Raw genomic sequence first — 20,649 nt, forward strand, 5'->3', positions numbered from 1 at the left:
CCTCTAGGCAAATCAGATCACAATCTTGTTTTACTCTGCTCGAAATATTAGCCCCTTGTTCAGAGGCAACCTGTAATAAAGAGGACTGTGAGAAAAGCAGAAGGATGATCAGACCGATGGAGGTCTGGACAGAGCCAATGAACTGAACACATTCTTCAATAGGTTCAGTTCAGAAACAAGTTTCGCATCCTCCTCTCCTGCTCACAGCCTAACAGACATTCCACCCTCCTTTGACCCACAGGACCCACAGCTGTCCAGTAACACCTCACATTTTTTATCTTCCACCTCAGCCCTAGACCCTTCTGCTTCTACATGTTTGCCTTCAACCATATCAGAAGATGCTGATGCTTCCTTTGCCTCCCCCTTCCACCTGTGAGTCTCAAGAAGTTAAGTGAAGATGCAACTGGAGAGACTGAATCGGAATAAGGCTGCAGGTCCAGATCATGGTTTGGTTTTTTAGAGTCCAAGATGGTGCCGCAGATGGTCGCCTCGGCGTGTTGGTGCACATTGTTTTGTTTTGTTTTTTGCTTTAAAACAGTCTTCTGTGATGGTACCCGGAGTTCTCTCACCAGAGAAGAACTCATGAACATCAGGGCTGCTACACCAGAGGAGTTATTTCCAACTTCTCTGCCTACTGCTCTGGAATTTTTGGACATTCTGGTCAAAGGTGCGCTCACCTTTGTTCACGCGGTGAAACGCTGGAAGAGAGGGAAACGGGCTGGGGTGCTGGTACGTCTTCGCCAGCGTGGACTACGAACACCGTTACCTGGAATATTTCTCTCTAACGTGCGCTCACTTCCCAACAAAATTGAGGAACTACAACTGTTGTTGGGGAAAAACAGGGACTTTTATTCATCGGCAGTTTTGTGCTTCACGGAGACGTGGCTGTGTGGATTAATACCGGACTCTGCGCTGCAGCTGGCAGGATTCCAGCTCTACAGAGCGGACAGAGACACGGAACTGCCCGTCAAAGCGAAAGGTGGAGGAATCTGTTTTTACCTCAACAGTGGTTGGTGCAACGACGTGACAGTGATTCAGCAGCACTGTTCTCCAGACCTGGAATCCTTCATCATAAACTGTAAGCCTTTCTATTCCCCCCGTGAGTTCACTTCGTTCATCCTGATACTGTTACCAGATACCAGATACTGAGTGTGGAGCGGACCAACCCGGACTCCTTAGTAATCGTCTTTGGCAACTTTAACAAAGGTAATCTCACCCACGAACTCCCCAAATATAGACAGTTTATTAAATGTCTGACCAGAGAGGACAACATTCTGGATCACTGTTACACCACCATCAGGGACGCTTATCACGCCGTCCCATGTGCTGCACTGGGCCAATCCGACCACATCATGGTCCACCTGATTCCTGCATACAGGCAGAAACTAAAGCTCTGCAAACCTGTTGTGAGGACGACAAGGAAGTGGAGCCGTGAGGCTGTGGAGAATCTCCAGGCGTGCTTAGGCTGTACAGACTGGGATGTGTTCAGGACTACTACCAACAGTCTGGACGAGTACACAGAGGCTGTGACTTCCTACATCAGCTTCTGTGAGGACAGCTGTGTACCATCATGCACCAGGGTGAGTTACAACAACGACAAACCCTGGTTCACAGCTAAACTCAGAAGGTTAAGACTGGATAAGGAAGAGGCCTTCAGGAGTGGGGACAAAGACATATACAGAGAGGCAAAGTACAAGTTTGGCAAGGCAGTGAAAGAGGCCAAACGACTGTACTCTGAGAAGCTCCAAAACCAGTTCTCAGCCAACGACTCTGCGTCTGTCTGGAAAGGGCTCAAGCAAATCACCAACTACAAGCCGAAAGCCCCCCACTCCATCAACGACCGACGCCTCGCCAACGACCTGAACGAGTTCTACTGCTGCTTTAAAAGACAAAGGGACAGTCCTGCAACCATCCCCCACGACGCCCCCCAACAGCTGCAGCCACAATCCACCACCCCCACCTCCCCAACCTCAAGAGGGGCCTTGGCACCTCCAACCCCCACCCTGAAGTTCCCCCCCACCAGCCCCCTACACACGCCGAGGACGGCTCTTTCCATCCAGGAGAGGGACGTCAACAAACTCTTCAGGAGACAGAACCCCCGGAAAGCTCCGGATTCTGTCTCACCAGCCAGCCTGAAGCACTGCGCTGATCAGCTGTCTCCAGTCTTCACAGACATTTTTAACACCTCACTAGAGACATGTCATGTGCCAGCCTGCTTCAAGTCCTCCACCACTCATCTCTGATGGTGATGAGTCCGCGTACAGATGGGAGGTGGACCATCTGTTGGACTGGTGCAGCCAGAACAACCTTGAGCTCAACGTTCTAAAGACAGTGGAGATGGTTGTGAACTTCAGGCAGAACCCAGCCCCACCTGCCCCCATCACCCTCTGTGACTCCACAATTGACACTGTGGAATCTTTCCGCTTCCTGGGAACCATCATCTCCCAGGATCTCAAGTGGGAGCCAAACATCAGCTCCCTCATCAAGAAAGCCCAGCAGAGGATGTTCTTCTTGCGGCAGCTGAAGAAATTCAACCTACCAAAGACTATGATGGTGCACTTCTACACAGCCATCATTGAGTCCATCCTCACCTCCTCCATCACCATCTGGTACGCCGCTGCTACAGCCAAGGATAAGGGCAGGCTGGAGCGTGTCATTCGGTCTGCTGAGAAGGTGATTGGCTGCAGTCTACTGTCGCTCCAGGAACTGTACACCTCCAGGACCCTGAAGCGGGCAGGGAAGATTCTGGCTGATCCCTCCCACCCTGGTCACAGACTCTTTGAGACTCTCCTCTCTGGCAGGAGGCTGCGGTCCATCCGGACCAAAACCTCACGCCACAAGAACAGTTTTTTCCCATCTGCCACCAGCCTGGTTAACAAAGCCCGGAAACCACCCTGACACTCTCCCTTTCCCCCACACCCCCCCTGTTTTTGCTGACAGGACACCTGTAACCTGTAACTCTATGCGTTACATTAACGCTCAGCTTGGACTCCTGCTTTACTTGCACAATGATCACCTGCACTGTTGTATTGCTCTTGCATCTTATACTGCTCTATATTTACTCTCACTCACTTAAAACTGTGCAAATATATTTATATTATATTGTAGATATGTTTATACTGTTTAATTTGTATTGTATTGCACCGACTACGCCAAAACAAATTCCTTGTATGTCCAAAAACGTACTTGGCAATAAAGCTTTTCTGATTCTGATTCTGATTCTGATGTCAGCCCTAGAGTCCTGAAGGCCTGTGCAGAGCAGCTCTGTGGGATTCAGCAGCACCTCTTCAACCTTAGCCTGGCCCAGAAGAAGGTTCCGGTGTTGTGGAAGACCTCCTGTCTTGTTCCGGTACCAAAGAAAACTCACCCATCAGTCCTCAATGACTATAGACCTGTTGCCCTGACATCTCACATCATGAAGGTCCTAGAGAGACTCCTGTTGGCCCATCTGAGTAAGCAAACAGTAAACTATCAGGACCTCCTTCAGTTTGCTTATCGCTGTGGAGTTGGAGTTGAAGATGCCATCATACACCTGCTTCAACAAACCCACTGTCATCTGGACAAAGCCAGCAGCACTGTGAGGATCATGTTCTTTGATTTCTCCAGAACATTTAATACAATCCAACCTGATTTGCTTTGTCAGAAACTCCAGAAGACTCAGGTGGAGGCCTCAACAATCTCCTGGATCAAAGACTACCTGACAAACAGACCACAATTTGTGAGACTGAAGGGTTGTGTGTCTAACCAGGTAGTCAGCAGCACAGGAGCACCACAGGGGACGGTACTCTCACCATTCCTCTTCACTCTGTACACCTCAGACTTCCAGTACAAGACAGACTCCTGTCATCTGCAGAAATACTTGGATGATTCTGCAGTTGTTGGTGGATCAGAGATGGAGAAGAAGCTGCGTACAGGAAGGAGGTGGACCGTTTTGTGGCATGGTGTGGAAACAATCATCTCATTTTGAACGTGACTAAAACAAAGGAGATGATTGTAGATTTTAAGAGAAACAGGAATAAGTCAAAAACTATTTCTATCATGGGAGAAGAAGTGGAGGTGGTGGAGGAGTATAAATACCTCGGTGTTCACCTGGACAACAGACTAGAGTGGAGATGCAACTGTGAAGCCATCTACAAGAAGGGACAGAGCAGACTGTACTTCTTGATGAAGATTAGGTCCTTTGGTGTTTGCAGCAAGATGCTGCATATCTTCTATAAGTCTGTTGTGGAAAGTGTGATCTCTTCTACCATCATCTCCTGGGGAAGCAGCATCAGAGCCAGGGACTTAAAAAAGCTCAACAAGCTGATAAAGAAGGCTGGTTCTGTTCTGAGGACTCCTCTGGAACCTCTGGAGATCATTGTGTAAAGAAGGATTCTTCATAAAATAAAGAACATTATGGAGAACCCCGAGCATCCTCTTCATGAGACTGTTGTACAACAACAGAGTGTCTTCAGTCTGAGGCTTCTTTAGATTTGCTGTAAGACAGACCGCTACAGGAGATCCTTCCTACCCACAGCCATCAGCATCTACAACGGCTCTGAAGAAACCTGCAGAATATGAGCTATAACAACATTTAATTTCCCTTTGGGATTAATAAAGTATTTTTGAATTGAATTGAATTTAAAAACCCCAAATGGAATACATTAACTTTGCCTTATTTATGGTAAAAAGATAACATTGCCACCTGCTGGCGAGGCATGGATATGTCAGCATTTGTCATTCTGCTTTGGTTTTTCTTTAAAAAGAAAACAACTTTTAAAATTATATCTAGAGTGGTAATGTGACGGCTTTAAGCACAGTGAATGTAATAGTTTTCTGTAAGTTTGGTAAGATTTCACAGTAGAAGAAATCTGAGCCGTGCTTTTACAGATTTCCCACCTGGCAGTCCCTGTGTATGTGCACAGACACGTGAACACACGGCTCTAAAGATTGGGGAATTGATTTACAGCCTCTGAGTTCTGTTTCAGTGCTAATTACACTTACACACGGCCTCATCTACAAAGCCTCTGGCAGGAAGGTCCAGGAGCCAAAAAAGCTCCTGAGTCAGCATGTCAAACTCCATCAGATCTGCTTCTCTACAAGTCTGGACTCCCATGACTAATCCTCTGCTCTTGTCTCATTTTTGCTAATGAAAAGTGTCATGACTGATTCCTGATAAATGCAGGCGTAACCATCACAGTTATCTGTGTTTGTCTCAGTTTCAGGCTTTTACCTGCAAACCGTCTCATTCTGTTCTGACTTAGCTTTTTTATAGCAATGTGCTGAAGTATTTCTGCACATTTTGTCGTCTTACAACCACAAACTTCAGTGTCCTTTTTAGTGGAACTTTATGTGATAGATCAACATAAAATAGTGTGTAGCTGGGAAGTAGGAGACATAAGATAGTTGTTTTTTTTACATTTTTCTACAAACAAAAATCAGAAAAACATGGCACACATTTGTACAGAGAAGCAGCCAAGAGGCCTGTGGTGACTGGAGGAGCTGCAGAGATGCACAGCTCTTGTGGGAGAAGCTTTTGAAAAATCGGACCTTTATTGAAGAGTGACAAAAAGATAGTAATAGCAGTCCCGTTTGTAGTTTGCCACACGTTTGGGTTTCTGAGACAGAAATTATGCCCCAGATTGTAGGAATCACAGCAAACATGTAGAAGGGTGCTCTGCTCAGAAGAGAGAAAATTAAACTTTAGTCACCTATATATCCAACACTATGTGTGGAGGAAAACTAACCCTGCATATCATCCTAAACAGACCATGGTGATAGCAGCATCATGCTGTGGGGATGCTTTTCTTCTGTAGGGACATGGAAGCTGGTCAGAGCTGATGGGATGATGGATGGAGCTAAATTCAGGACAATCCTGGAAGAAAATCTGTTAGAGGCTGCAGAAGGATAGAGACTGGGGTGGAGGACACCAACCCTAAACATACAGCCAGAGATACTAGGGATGGTTTAGATCAAAGCAGTTCCTGTGTTGCAGTGGCCTAGTCAAAGTCCAGACCTGTGTCCAATTGAGAATCAGTGGCAAAACTTGAAAACTGATGTTCACTGATGTTTTCATCCAGTCTGACAGAGCAAAGAAGAATGGGCAAAAGCTTCAATCTTGTGCACTGCTGGAAGAAACAAACCCCCAAAAAGCTGCAGCCAAAGGCGCTCCACCTGACTCAGAGGACTTGAATACACCACACTGAAAACCACGCATCATGTTGTTTCACTTTACAATAATGCAGAACATTGAGCTTCTCTGTCATGGAATACTTTTGCAAGCCATTGTATCTACTTGTTCATGTTTTATCCTTATCTTTTCTTGGAGCAACTTTGTGCAATCTGGGTCATAATTTCTGTATCAGAAACCCAAACTGGAGCAAATATACTTTCTGACCTCACTGTCGCGACAGTAATTGCCACTGTTGCAGGAGCTGACTGCTTAGCGCAGCATTAGTCACTACGAGACACAGGATGCCCCAAGGATACAGACCAGCAATAATTCCCAGATTAAGACCTGCGCCTCGTAAAACAGGCCTGTTGGCAGGAAGATGGCAGCTCATAATAACAAAAAGAAGGAAGGATTTTTTTTTTTAGAAAGTAAGCAAAGCTGGGTTGAGATTTGTTTCTAAACTAAAAACAGCACAGAGATTTCTAGGAATCTGCAGGCGTGGTTTTAAACCAGACCGGTTGATTTCGAATGCCTCTCTGATGATTCAAAGTCTGTTTTCCTTTGGACAGATGCTTCAGATTAAACGCCTGTCTAAGTTGGTTTTGATGTTTTGATGTTTTGCAGAGGTGCACGGGACTGAGAACCCACTCGTTAAGAGACCTCTGCCCGATCCCTGGAACTGGCAGGAAATGGCCAAGAAACAGTACCAGAATGAACTCAGAACCAGGATGAGGACAAATCTGAATGAGGATCGAGTCCAGAGAGAGCCACAGGTCAGAAGTTCACTCACTCCTCTGGAACAATTCATATGTTTTGGCTCGTCTAAACTCCCATTTTCCTTTACGTTTGGGCAGAATCTATCTTGTGTCTTCTGTGTGAGTGTGTAGGTTAGTTGTGCACAACACAGAGAGATCAGAAAGGTTCTGTTCGGGCCTGGTACAGTAGTGCCATCCTCTGGGCGCTTGTTCACTCTAAGTTCTGGTGTGTATATACACATAGACAACCACTTGATGTTCTCTAAGATTCTCTAAAAGACCAAATGTTTGCTACAGAAACCTTTAAGAAAAGAGAAACCTATCATGAGAAAGTGAAGGGTTGGTCCTCAGTGTCTTAAAATCAAGTAAATATAAACTTAGACCAATAAGACAAAGTGTCATCATCAAAGACCTGGAGCTGTGGTCAGTTTGCTGTTCTAGAGCACACAGGTGTGTGTTGGACATCAGCAGTGAGCTTAGGGAAGCTAGTGTTGCCCTGCAGAATTAGATGGATGTAAAGTGGTGTGCAATGAAAACCAAACCACACAAATGACTGCACCTCAGCAGGCCCGTCTGGGAAACTCTGGTTCCTAGGAAGCACCCTTTCTCAGGACCTGAGTTTGTCCTGCCACATAAACACTGTCTGGGAGAAGGTCCAGCAGAAACTGTATTTGCAACACAAGTCCAACGTTCCACAGGCGCTGCTGGTCATCTTCTCCACTGCCATCATTCAGTCTGTCCTGTCTTCTTCCATCTCAGTGTGGTTTGGATCATCCACCAAACAGGACAAGTCCAGACTGCAACCAACAATCAGGTCTGCAGAGCGAATCATCAGGGCTGACCTTCCCTCCATCCAGGACTCATACAGATCAAAGGTCAGGAAAAGGGCAGCTGAAGGAAAGGAATAAAATCAACAGGTTTAGTTTAACACATAAACCACAGATTGATAAAGTTAGGACTGATCATGAATTATGTTTATCTTATTCTAAAAGATCTTCTGGATTTTCCAACATTTCTAACATGGAATCAAAAACTGTTAGATCTGGATAAAAGCAGTGTAAATCCTAGATTGGACTTGTGTTGGATACAGAGGATCTGGGCGCCAGACTTTGAAGCACTGGACTTTCAGTACCAAACCGTTTCATTTATTGATGTTGTTTAGTTTCCATACAAAGGTCTGGAAGGTTTTCTTAGTTTCCATAACAGCTTATAATGAGCAGGCTTGAGACAAAAACTGATACATGTTCCCTCTGTACGACCACATATGGCACCACCTGTATAACCTTTGACCTTTCAGAGTCTCTGACTGAACTCTTCAAAATAAAAGCCCATCTTTGAAAACCTTCAGTGGGACAGCGTGGCCCAGAAGGTCTGTTTGATGCAAATGAGCCTCTGCCCAGGGGGCTATGCTGGTTGAGGCCCATATACACAATGTCTCAGTGGTGCAAACAATGATGCTGCAGCTCATTTTCTCCCTCATTTAACTGACTCGCTTGCATGCAAAACCACATGAAATAAAAGTGAGAAGAAAACAATGTTAGACGGTACAAAAACAAATGTAGAGATCATTACGAGAAACAAAAGAGCGAGGGCAGTAGGAGGAGCCAAGCAGCTGGGCGAAGGGAGGGACTTCAGATGGCTGCTGTGGCAAGAACCCACTTGGCTGTGGGTGGTCGTGTGAGGTCACAGCAGTGTACGTAACGTGAGCTTTGGTTCCGGACCTTCGGGTCGGGCCAGACTGTAGAATTTCAATATATTCACCGAGTTCTCACCCGATCAGATGATGAAGAAGCAAAACACCACACAGATACGGGTCAGGATTAAAGGTCACACCAAGACAATGGACATCAATATCCAGTGTTGTGCAAAATTTCTAAACCACCCAAACATCCAGAGCTTGTCATCAGTCATTCTCCAGACTTTCTGAGGGTCTTTTAAAGCTTTTCTAGGACTTCTCTGTGTAGGTATGTCAAAATGTTATAGCAGTGACCCAGCTTTTCTGTTTTGCAAACCTTCAAAATTCAGATCCTGAAAAAAAGGTATTCTGCATTCATCAAATGCATATTAATTTGTAGTAGGGAACCTTATCATTTTAAAATGTTTCCTTTGCATTGACAGAATGATCTGCTACCTTCATCTCAGTACAGTCAGGTAAAACTGTGGAGAGGTCCATCTGAGTTCCCGCTGCTAATCTAAAGATTTGACTGATTGCTACTAAAGAGGAGCCGATGTGCTAAAATCGTTGTGTTCTTGTGTCACCACTGGTAACTTCCAAAGAAAAGCTGCGACATCATCATTTAGCATAAAAACATCTCCTCACGTGCAGAAAACTGCTGCTGGGAATATTGCAACAAGGAGAACGGTTTTCTCCTGAACATCAGGAACTTCAAGTTGAGAGGGTCAGCTGCAGAGAAGAATACCTGAGAGAATCCAGCAAATCCCAGGACCATTTCCCTCAGAGGAATCATGTTGCCACCAGTGCAGAGCTTGTTCAACTTCGCCACCAAGTGTGTGACAAGAAGTGTTCCAGAAAACCATTAAGATCCAACTCAAGCTTTGAATGAACAAGGGTGGACATCACCTGAAGCAACGTTTTTCTCTCTGATTAAATCATCTTGCCATTAAAAGGAAGGATAAAAATGTCCTCAAAGAACAACTTCATCTAACAGTTCAAGGACAGTTTGGTGATTGGTGGATTTTCCAGTGTGATGGAGCAGGTTGTGGGTCTAATTTTCAGAGGTGTGATCAGGAAACTCTCCAGATCTGAACACCACTAAGAACCTGTGGTTGGAGAAACAGAAGCTGTCAAACTTAAATTAACTCTTTGCATAAATTTAAAGAATTTGCTAAAATAAAAAAGAAACATATGAAACCTTCTATAGTGGACAGCAGAAACATAAAACATGAACCTTTTTCACTGACAACAGATTTGGTCATGATTTTATCTGTAAATTAACCTGCAGAAAGCTGGGCCATGCTCTGGCGTGGGGTTTTCTGTACGCCTTCATTATGCTGCAGAATTTAAAGGAGTCAAGGACTCGGAGAACTTTCCATCCATACATTCAGATGTCTGATAAGGTGACTCTGTCTCCTCCTGCTCTCCTCTCTCATCCTCAGCCAACTAAACCTCTTTGATCCCACTGGCAGACAGATGCCCTCACTGTGTGTGTGTGGAGCTTACAAGGCATGACTGAATACCTGCTAAAAGTCAAATAATGGACTGTGTGTTTGGTGTATGTGTGTGTGTGTGTATGTGTGTGTGTGTGTGTGTGTGTGTGTGTGTGTGTGTGTGTGGTGGGGGCCACTGGCTGAGTTAGACCATTGAGCCTCAGTTAAGGTAAATCTGTCTTCATACTTCAAAGTGTTGTTTCTCCTCTGTTTACACCAGAGTACCTGTCAGCAGGAGCTGGACATGGTCTTAGAGCAGATCTCTAAAATGACCTCTGAGGACAACAGAGGCCCGCTGGAGAACCTTTACGGGCTCAAGTTTCCAAACTGTGACAGACACGGACTGTACAACCTGAAACAGGTGAGCCACATTCTGACAGGGGCTAAAGCTACACAGGCCTGGGATCATTTTGGTGGTTTAAATTTACCTTGTGCTATACCTGATGAGTTTTGTCATATTTTTCTAATATTTATTAAGTATTTACTGTAATGTAGCATTGGTTTATTGACCAGCTGAACCAAAGCATTCATTAGTTTTTCTCTGCTACAAAGCAGATCTGTGTCTAATAGGAGCAATTGATATTCGAACAAATTCAAATCTCATCTAGAGAAAACTAAAATAAGTGGTTCTCTACCAGCCAACTACCTGGTCCAAATTCATTTTAGATCAAACCAATGCAGTGTAATCGGTTGGATGGGTGGCGTTTTCCAGCAGTTATTGGCTGACAGGTGGGGGACACCTTGGACAGGTAACCAGTTAATCACAGGGCAACATAAAGGACAAACACCCATGGCCACACATATTCATACTTAAAGGCAATTACGATACACCAGTTTATCAGACATGCATGTTTTTGAACTGTGGAAGGGGACAGAAGTAGCCAGAAGGAACCCACACATGCATGGGGAGAATAGCATATTCCATGCTGAAAGACCTCAGGCTGGGATTTGAAGCCAGCACCTTCTTGGTACAATGCAGAACTGTCATATTCGGTTGATCATTTATCACCTACTTGCAAAAAATGACTAAAGAGGCCCAGCTGATTGTGGTGTGACCTCTGTTTGATTAATCTGAGAGGAATTCTTATGGAGAGTAAAGCTAACAGTTATTTAAGCTTACAGCTAATCGGACCAGAGCTTAATTCAAGAAGGGCTAATAAAAAACCGTCAAACTAGTCTAAGCAAGAATAAAAGCTAAATATATATTTTCAAACCCATCATTTTCTATTTTGTAAATATTTACTTTCAGTCACTATTTTATTAATTTTATAATGTTTGTCTAGCAATATTGATCACTGATCATTTTGGCTCTGACGAACAGTTCTTGCTTGTAATAATATTGCTCCTTAATCTCAGAATAATTTGGTTTTACTGTTTGGCAGTGTGGCTGAACGGTGGATCAGGTGGTAGCCCTGTCTAGCAGTAAGAAGGTCCTTGGTTTAAATCCCTTTCTGGAGTCTTTCTCCACGGAGTTTGCATATTCTCCCTGTGGGTTCTCTGTGGGTACTCCGGGTTCCTCCTGCAGTCTAAAATCATGTTACGTTGGGGTCTCTAAACTGCCCTTAGGTGGAAGTGTGCGTAGGCATGGTTGTCTGTCCTGTTGCCCTTTGAGGGACTGGTGACCTGTCCAGGGTGTACCCCACCAGCCCCCCTGCAACCCTACAAGGATAAGAAGGAATAAACGACAGATGTGGGATGTTTTAGAGTTAGATGAGGTTAACTGTTAGCAAAGCTTTTTCAGTTCAGAAAGCATAAATGCAAACAACTGTTGCAGATAAAAATAACAATATGTAGAAATTAGTACTATAGCAGTTAGCTTTACTCTTTGAAGTTTCATTGTTAAATTAAGCTAACAGCTAGTCAAGCAAACAGTTGTTTGGGTCATGGCCACGTCCAGAAGAAATGTCCACTATTTGAGAAGAAACAAGCTCTTAATTGTCCTAGCAGTTAAAGTAGCATGCCCCTACATTTTTACATCACTTTGTCAGGGTTGTTTTGTTCTTACCCTGGCAAGTGTTAGCATAGCAACACAAAGGTTTTTCTATATCTAAAAGAACTATCTTAAGCAAAAATGATGAGCACCTACTGCAGGGAGAGCTAGTTGCATATGTTAAAAATATGCTCTCAAATGTGATTTTTTGAGTAAAAGTAGGGCTTCCTCCTTAAAGTCTCATGGGGAATAAAAGGTAACAGCTATTCAAACTAGCAGGTAGTTCTCCCGGGAGTTTTCAGCAAATGCTAAATAAAGCATATTTTCACCTCTAGATCATTTACATTTGATTGCATGTGTTGCTTTAGCTGTTTCCCCTGCAACTGTTAGTGTCGCAATATAAATAAGGAAAGATGAATGTAAACAACTATCTTAGACACAGATAAAGAGGAGTTAAAATACCTACTGTAGTTTTTGTCTTAGCTCCTAGGAAAGCTTAGAGTTGCTGTTCATAGTTTGCTCCTAAATGTGCGTTTTTGAGAAGCAGTTTGGGTTGAGATCATTCTGAGTGCCGTTTATTGGCTGAAAAGTTCTGACTGCTCATAACTATTTCACACAAGCCCCCTTAAAAAAAAACAGAAAAGGTTTGCATGGTCTTGGTTTTAGTATCAGCAATAATGACGCTGCGTGAAGAGCTAAACATTTTCAACAGCTGTATATTATTGAAAAGATCAGGATGTGTTTAAAATATTTGCACACAACAATCTTGGATGAGTCGGGAAAAACCCTTCCACTCCTTTAGAAACTCCAACACACGCTCCTCCTCTTCCTCAGCATCCTGGTTTTAAATACACACACATACACCCGGACGTGTGAGAGGATGTTGTCATCCTGAATGAGGCAACAAGCTTCCGAGCTCAAGGTTACAAGGCAATAAAACTGTTTGGCATACTGCATGGGAAGACTTTTGTTAAGCTGGAGAACGAGCTGTGCTTCCAATTGGGGGATTTTGAATTCTGCTCATCCATAGAAATCAGATGGAGGAGGACAAACAAGGTCATATATCCAGTATTTTTCTTACGAAGATAGTGGAGCAGAAAAGAAGATTTGGATAGGTGCCATAGTTTTCTAAAGGAGTGCTCTCAACCATTGAGCCAATTTTCATCACTGGTCACAAACAACAGCATTGTTCCTGAGCAGAGTCCGCAGTTCCCAGGGAGGAACACTGTACCTCCTCAACACTTGGCTCCCCTTTGGAGTTGTCCCTCCTTGTCGCGCGGTAATTACTGTAACTGTCACTTCTTTGTTCTTTCCCATGGAAGGAAGAAAATAGAAAGTCTTTTCTTTACTTGGTCGCCCCGTGTAAACTGTGTCCGCTTCAATTACGACCTCATTTAAGAGTTGAGGGGGGGCTCTGCAGGGGGGCCAGCCTCTTGGCATGCCCATGTGTGTGTGTCTGTGATAACCTATGGTTGTTGATATGCTGTGGGTTGTGTGTAGGGGGCATGACCTGAGGACAGGCTGTTATTGGGTGAATGTGGTCCCACAGCCCTCAGTCTTATCCAATGGCCTGCTGCCACCAGAAGATCCCCTCACACACACAGACACATTTCAAGCCATCAAACACTATGCTTCATTAACCCACCCCTGCTTCCCACTGAGCATCCTCAAAAATCCCACTCCCCTGTTTTCTGTGTTTTTCAATTTGTCTAGGTTGTGTTTTTCTTCTCTACTTCCAGTGCAACATGTCCACCCATGGCCAGCGGGGCGAGTGCTGGTGTGTTAACCCCTTAACGGGGGTCCAGATCCCAGAGACGCCCAAAGTCAGAGGGGATCCCAACTGTAACCAGTTCCAGGAGGAGCTGAGAGTGATGCCCACAGCAACAACATCTCGCTAGCACCCAGCAAACAGGACAGAGCTGGATTTACTTTGCAATTCACACTTTGAATGGATCCTCTTCATAATGAGGCTGTTCTATCCAAATGTGAGGATATTTTGGTGATAAAATGTGTTTTGGTTAAATAATTGTCACAATGATTAGCAGTGAGAGCGATCTTAGTTTGCAAAATCAAAGAAAACAATTTGAAAATAGAGTTTATATTCCAATCATTGGATCTAGATTCCAAGCAACGCATTTTAAAATGATCTGTCCCAGACTAAACACAACTCCTGATCCCTGTTGTTGGTGTACCGTCGGGATTTTGTCAGCCACACTCATGCTGTAAGTGTGCAGCATGAGCATCAGCCGTGCAGCTGCATTGTGCACCGCCTTTTGTCTTGTGCTCACCATGCCAATATGTGGTTTTTTTCCTGATCTAACCGATCTTTGTTTCTAAATTTTGCAATTTCAATTTCCAAATCTTAATTGACTTAGATCAGTACAAAAAACCCTTAATCCTGATATCAGGAGTTAAGATGTCTGGGGATTATTATGTTTTGAGTGTTTTCAGTAAATCTGAGTTAGCCGGGGGTGTTAGCTTTAACCTGCTAACATTGGCATTAGCATGCTCAGTTCATTCCTGGTCCTATTACATTATAATCTACTTTGTCTAAAGTAAAATGTAACACTACCTCTCAATTCACTTCTTTTGCTGTGCAGCATAGTACGTTTGTAGTGCATTAAATGGTGGATAAACACTATTTATAGTTGAGCTCTGAAAGAACACAACAAAATGGCATTTTCACTGTAACGTATTTGCTGCCAATTTACTAACAGTGTTTTCCTTAATGTATCAGGTAGCACAGCATCGGATTTGTTTGAGACAATTGCAGCAAAGTGAAAATATGTCTGATGAAATGTGAAAATCCTCTACGACTTTTAAATCATAGAAATTCTCTCTTCAAAAGGACCCGATCTGAGCAGATTTTAGTTTTCATCCTCCATAAGAAAATCTGCCTGATTCTCCAAACTCAGATCAATTTGACTGCTGTTTCCAACGCGTAGGACAGTCACTGCTCATAACTACTCGGCACAGTTCATTTAAAGGATTGAATGAACAACAGCATTCTAAGAGCCATTATTATGGAGTAAAATAGTCTCATTAAAATCAGACATTTTTTAGACATTGAATTTATAACGCTGAATTTTTATCCTGTTTAATTATGTATGTGAACTTTTTTTTTTACTTAAATTTTGCCAGCAAAAATTTCACCTGCAAAAATTCAACAGCAGAAGTTCACCTGCAAAAATTCACCTGCGAGTTGGAGCAGATTAAAGATGCTCAAGGTAATAAAAAATGAGGTGTGCGGCCCTTTAACTGTTTCCCGAATTGGGAATTATCCCGATTATCAGCCGCTTGACTGGATCTAGTGCTGATTGCTTTGGCATAAGTCACCACAAGGTCAACACATTTGCAGGTGAATTTTTTGCTGCCAAATTTTAAGTACAAAAAAACATCATATACATAATTGAACAGGATAAAAATTCAGCTTCAATGTCTAAAAATGTCTGATTCTAATGAGTCTATTTTACTTTCATACATTCATACTTTCATACATTATTGCCACCAATGGAAGATCACGTTCAGACTTCCCAGAACCATCTGTGAGACCAGAAATCAAGAAACAATTGTTCAAACTGAAAATGTGTTTTTTTTAAAGTAGCAAAACAAATCTGTTGCATTTTGTTACATCTTGAGGCTATGTCCTGAAGCAACTTCAGTTTTTCAGTGATGTTAATGAAACTGAAATAAGTTGTTAGTTTTTTGCTGACTGTTTTTATGTTTGATTTCCATTATGTGTTCTGTAGATTCCCTATATGTTTATAGAAATTATAAAATCCTGGTCAAATATTTTATTCAATGTCAGGTTTTATTTTGGTAAAGCCGCTACAACAATTTTATTCCTTTGAGTCCATGGATTAAACATTAAGAATAATAGTTAAAGCACAATAAAAATGTAGTTTGAATAACTGCACGATATGAACAGTGAGCAGTCAGTCAAGAAAATGTGACAGATCAGTTTGGCATGTTCTGATAGGTGGGTGTTCATACTTTTTAACATGTTGCTACTTATTTAAAGTTCAAATGGACCATCAGGCAGTGGTCAGATTCCAGAACTTTGTTGAAAGAAATGGAGCGATGAGGATAAAGAGCATCCAGCCTGTTGTCAGCGACCAGGTCGTGCAGGCAGGATCTGTGATGGCATTGGTTTATATCGGTACCCTTAGCAAAGCTTTTTTACAAATTTAGGAACCAGAAATGGGACAACCATGACCCAGTATTGATACTGTATGTGATGTACCTTTGTATTTATGTACATAAAGGGAGACTTTAATAGCTACCCCTGCCCTGCTTTTTGGTGTTTACAAATTTGGAAATTATTATTTTTAAATGACTTTACAAAAATATTAAAATTGATAACAATCAGGTTTTTACCCTCCAAACATATAGTTTACACATATGGCATGGGACTTCTTGTGTTTTTCCTTAAGAAATGGCAATTTAATCACCAAAACTGGTGTTAACTGGATTTAAAAAAAGTCATACTGAAGTGACTAAAGTGAAAAACATGCTGATACATATTATTTCCTTCTGTATCCAAGGGACAGAGGTGTAGCACAAAATGAAGGGAACCCAGATGGTTAAAAGGTTTAAAGAAAGTCTGGTTCACACATCTAATGAGAAATGAGAAATCCTAAGCTTTACATGATGAGACAATCTCACCCAAAATTCAGACGCTGCCAAACGCTGACCCTAAAAACTACCAGTGGTTTGTATCAAATTGATTCAGTACTTGGGTGAAAAGATGAGCCTTGTTTGTAGTTCTAGCCAGAAGCAGGTCATATGAGCCCACTCCTGACTGGCGGTAATTTTATACATGTGCTAATGTGCCAAGTAGTTGGTCACCAGGCCCAGGCTGTGAAAACTACTTTTACAGCCTTGTTCTTCATTTGTTTTTATTAGGTTTTAGGAAACAGTCCCCAGGTGTTGGAGGGAGTTTGCTGAAATAACAGCTTGGCTTGGTGATCAGATCTTAGGCCTGTTCAGGTTTTTCTGTACATTTAAGAGTAGTTTTAGGCTGAGAACAAATAAAAAAAAAGTATCTTTTGTGTTGGGTTTAATAGATCTGGCAAAATGGGCCAAGGAGGGCTGTTAAGCTGTGGCAGTGAGTGGTGCTGAGTGTCCGTGCCTACACAGTAATGTGCTGTGTGCATTTGCATGGAGAGTCCAAGATCCGCCCTGGTTTAAGACTCCTGTTTATTTTGTTAGCTTTCAACAACTTCCTGGGATGTGCAGATTGTGGGTTTGTTTCTCACACTCCCGCAAGCTTGGCTTGTTGAATGTTAACAAAATAATTGTTGTTTTATCTCTGTAAAATGATGAGGTTCTCCAGGAAGTACAGACATTAGTTTTATATCAAATTATTATGTTTGAGCTCATTAGAGTGGGAAGACTTCATCTCTTTCCAGAAGGAATCAGTGGTGGGAATCTGCTCAGATGGGTGGTGCTTCGATATGTTCACTGCTCAGAAACGGTCCAGAAAAGTAGAATTTATTCCAGATCCGTACCATCGTTCAGACTAATTCAGGGGCTAAAATGTGGGTTCTTTGTACTTTTGGTCTCATTTTACTCAGTGGTTATTAGTGAGTTCCAAGCCAGAAAAATCAACCAAAACAGTTCCTGAAGTCAGACGTGCCATCTTCACCATTAGAATCCAAAATGGCCACTGCACGTATGAAAGGTAGTAAAAGAAACATTAAAAAGCTGCTTATTTACACTTCTGTAACCCAGTCCAAAATAAAGATATTTGTTTTGAGATAAGTTTATAAAGAGTAGTATTGTGACCAGTGTTAAAATCATTGTGTTAAACATGTTAAAACTGTCATAAATATATAAAAACGTTATGTTTGTGAAGACTAAAAAAAGTATGGTATAAGAAGTTTAAAAATGTGCTAATTTGTGCTTTAAGATATTTTATTATAAAAAGAAGCTGTGCTACATCTTCAGTTTTATTTTGAAGTGCTCGTGTTTTACAGAGGAAGTAGTGTAGAGCGTAAACGAGTTACTGGTTAGTCATTGGTCAATATCCAGGAAGTGAGAAGGGAGTAGAGCAGGGACAGGAAGTAACGTGGGAATGAAAGACTGAAAGACTGGTGAAGTTCCAGAGGAATGAGACTTTGGAGTAAGGTATCTCAGTCCCCACCTCTTCAACCTCACCTCAGGCCAGGAACGGTGGTTTTATTTCATTTGAACAAATTTTAGTGACATAGTCCATGTTAGGGAGTGTGGGCCTTCTTCATTTGGTGTAATGGTGCATTACATTTATAACAAGAAGTCAGAATGTCCAAACTCCGAGTAGGAAATTTCAACTGGAATACCTTTGAAAGCCAGCATTACGATTCAGAAAGTTGGGGCAACACAACCATACCTGACCTCCGCATTCATGATCGCTGCAACTCGCATCAAAAGTTGTACATTTTTAATACTTTGACTGTTCTTAGAAGTTCTTTATTATTTTGTAATGTTTAGTCAGCTTTACACATACTACTTTTCAGTGTTTATAACATGAGATGTTTCAACACTGTTTATATGCAGAAAATACAGCATGCTATTGGTGTAACAGTGGCCATGCACGAACAATGAAGAATACAAGCGTCTAATAAACTTATGTTTTTAATAAGAAATAAGCTAAAGTAGCTTTTAGTTATAACATTGCATGTGTTTTGCATTGCAGTGCATTCAGAATCTGTTTCACAATTTTTTTACATTAGTGCAGTGTTACTCTGAGGTGAGTGAAGGTCAAAAAAAAGTCAAAGCAAGTATGTTGAGTTTAGGTGTTTTAACGAACTCAGGTGCCCTTACCTACTTCAGATGGGCGTAGGTGGGCAACACTTGAGTTGGTTGGTAATTAAACCTAAGCACATGTGCATTTGGTTTGGAGATTTGTAGAAATATCATTGGCTAACTTTAGGGTCCCTGAGCAGAACAGTTGGCTAATCCCTCTGGATTTCCAACTTGCAGTCAATAGGTGACCAGATTTTGTGAACCTTTCTTATCCTGTCAGTTAGACAGCTTTAGTTGGAGTTAGAATATAAAAATCAGCACATTATTATTCTGGTGTTTGGTGGAAAATATATAGACAAAGAGCAGTAGAAGATGCTCTACAAACATCTAATTTGCTACTTAAAGATTGAGAAACATTTCACCAATAAAAGTGGTTTACATGTATGTACAACCTGGACTCAGTGCCCGGACTCAGTGATAATTAGCACACAGGTACTAGAACCATTGATCCAAGCCGAAAAAACCAAGTAAAACCTTTGATATTCTTGAATGTTTTCGAGCTCATTAGATCTCAGATGTCTTAATTTCCAGCTTCTTCCACCTGTAGTCCATCTGTGATCAGCACACCTTTCTCCCCAATTATCCTTGTTTTCTTCACTTTGCAGAAACTGTTGCCTGCCAGTTCTGTTTTGATTTACGTTTCTTTTCTATCTCAATTTTATCAGGGTTTGGAAGTTTGTACTCTCTGTTGGTCTTTAATGTTTTGTTTTTCATGGAAACCAGCTTTTTGGTGCCTACCTTTCAGTCCTTTAAAACACCTCCATGCTATAAAACTTTTATACTAAGCACTGTTTGTGCTTTATTAAATGGATTTTCCTCTTCCTCAAAATAACTTTAGTAAGAGTTGTTTTTATTTTCTGATAACAAAACCTCATAGAAACAAATCACCACCAAAGACAAGGCAAAGAGAAAGAAATCCCATTAGTATGAGTGAATTCAGTGTTTTTACACCTTATGGGTTCCATAAGTCCTTGCATTTTCAACAGAGAATCTGCTGCTCTATAATTTTAAGTATATATAGAAATTGTTCCCAACCTCATGTTAAGGAAATTAGCTGCTGGTGGTCTTACCCGTCACTGAATAGTCTCATCATCATGAATTTGTAGAATCTGAATATAATTGTAAAGGATGCTGTAGAGGGAAGGAGACAGAAGAGAGAAAGAGTGAGCAAAAAACAATAAATATATTTAGAACTGCAAATCATTTTATACCTAAAAATCATCATGATCTACGCAGGAGCCTTCAACAAGTCAGAGTCAACCTGTTTAACCATTCATTCATTCATCTTTTACAACTTCTTATTCCATAGTGGGTCACGGGGAGGTTGGCGCCTATCTCCAGCATTCTATGGGTGAGAGGGAGGGTACACCCTGGACAGGTCTCCAATCCATCGCAGGGCAACACAGACACACGGGACAAATGACCATGCACACACTCATTCACACATAAGGTCAATTTAGAGAGACAAATTTACCTAAAAGTCATGTTTTTGGACTGTGGGATGAAGCCGGAGTACTCGGAGAGAACCCACGTATGCACAGGGAGAACATGCAAATTCCATGCAGAAAGACCCCCGGCCGGTTGTCGAACCCAGGATCTTCTTGCTGCAAGCCAACAGTGCTACGTACTGCACCACCGTGCAGCACATAGCATTTTAAAAAACTTTTTAAATTTTTTGTATCCAGTCTTCACAAGAGACGATTGTTTTAGTGAACTGATTCATTTTAGACAGAAAACAAATATTACATTTACTTCGCGCCCAGACTGCATGAGGATCATCCAGCAGGGGCTTCATGAATGCAAGGTTCATTTGCAGTGTGGATGTGGAGGGGCTTTAGCTGGGAGAGTGCTGCGTGAGG

At 42.2% G+C, this 20,649-nt stretch overlaps 1 protein-coding gene across 1 annotated transcript in view; it reads left to right on the forward strand.

Moving 5' to 3' along the window:
• The window catches only part of LOC124870847 (insulin-like growth factor-binding protein 2-B), a 33,263-nt gene extending 18,487 nt beyond the window's left edge, over positions 1–14,776 (forward strand). The window contains exons 2-4 of the mRNA XM_047369672.1: positions 6,776–6,924; positions 10,295–10,435; positions 13,744–14,776. Of these exons, the coding sequence (XP_047225628.1) occupies positions 6,776–6,924; positions 10,295–10,435; positions 13,744–13,902 (449 nt within the window). The 3' untranslated portion in view covers positions 13,903–14,776. The remainder of the gene's footprint in view (positions 1–6,775; positions 6,925–10,294; positions 10,436–13,743) is intronic.
• Positions 14,777–20,649: the final 5,873 nt, after the last annotated feature.

This window comes from Girardinichthys multiradiatus, chromosome 7 (assembly GCF_021462225.1).
Source record: "Girardinichthys multiradiatus isolate DD_20200921_A chromosome 7, DD_fGirMul_XY1, whole genome shotgun sequence".
Taxonomy (NCBI): domain Eukaryota; kingdom Metazoa; phylum Chordata; class Actinopteri; order Cyprinodontiformes; family Goodeidae; genus Girardinichthys; species Girardinichthys multiradiatus.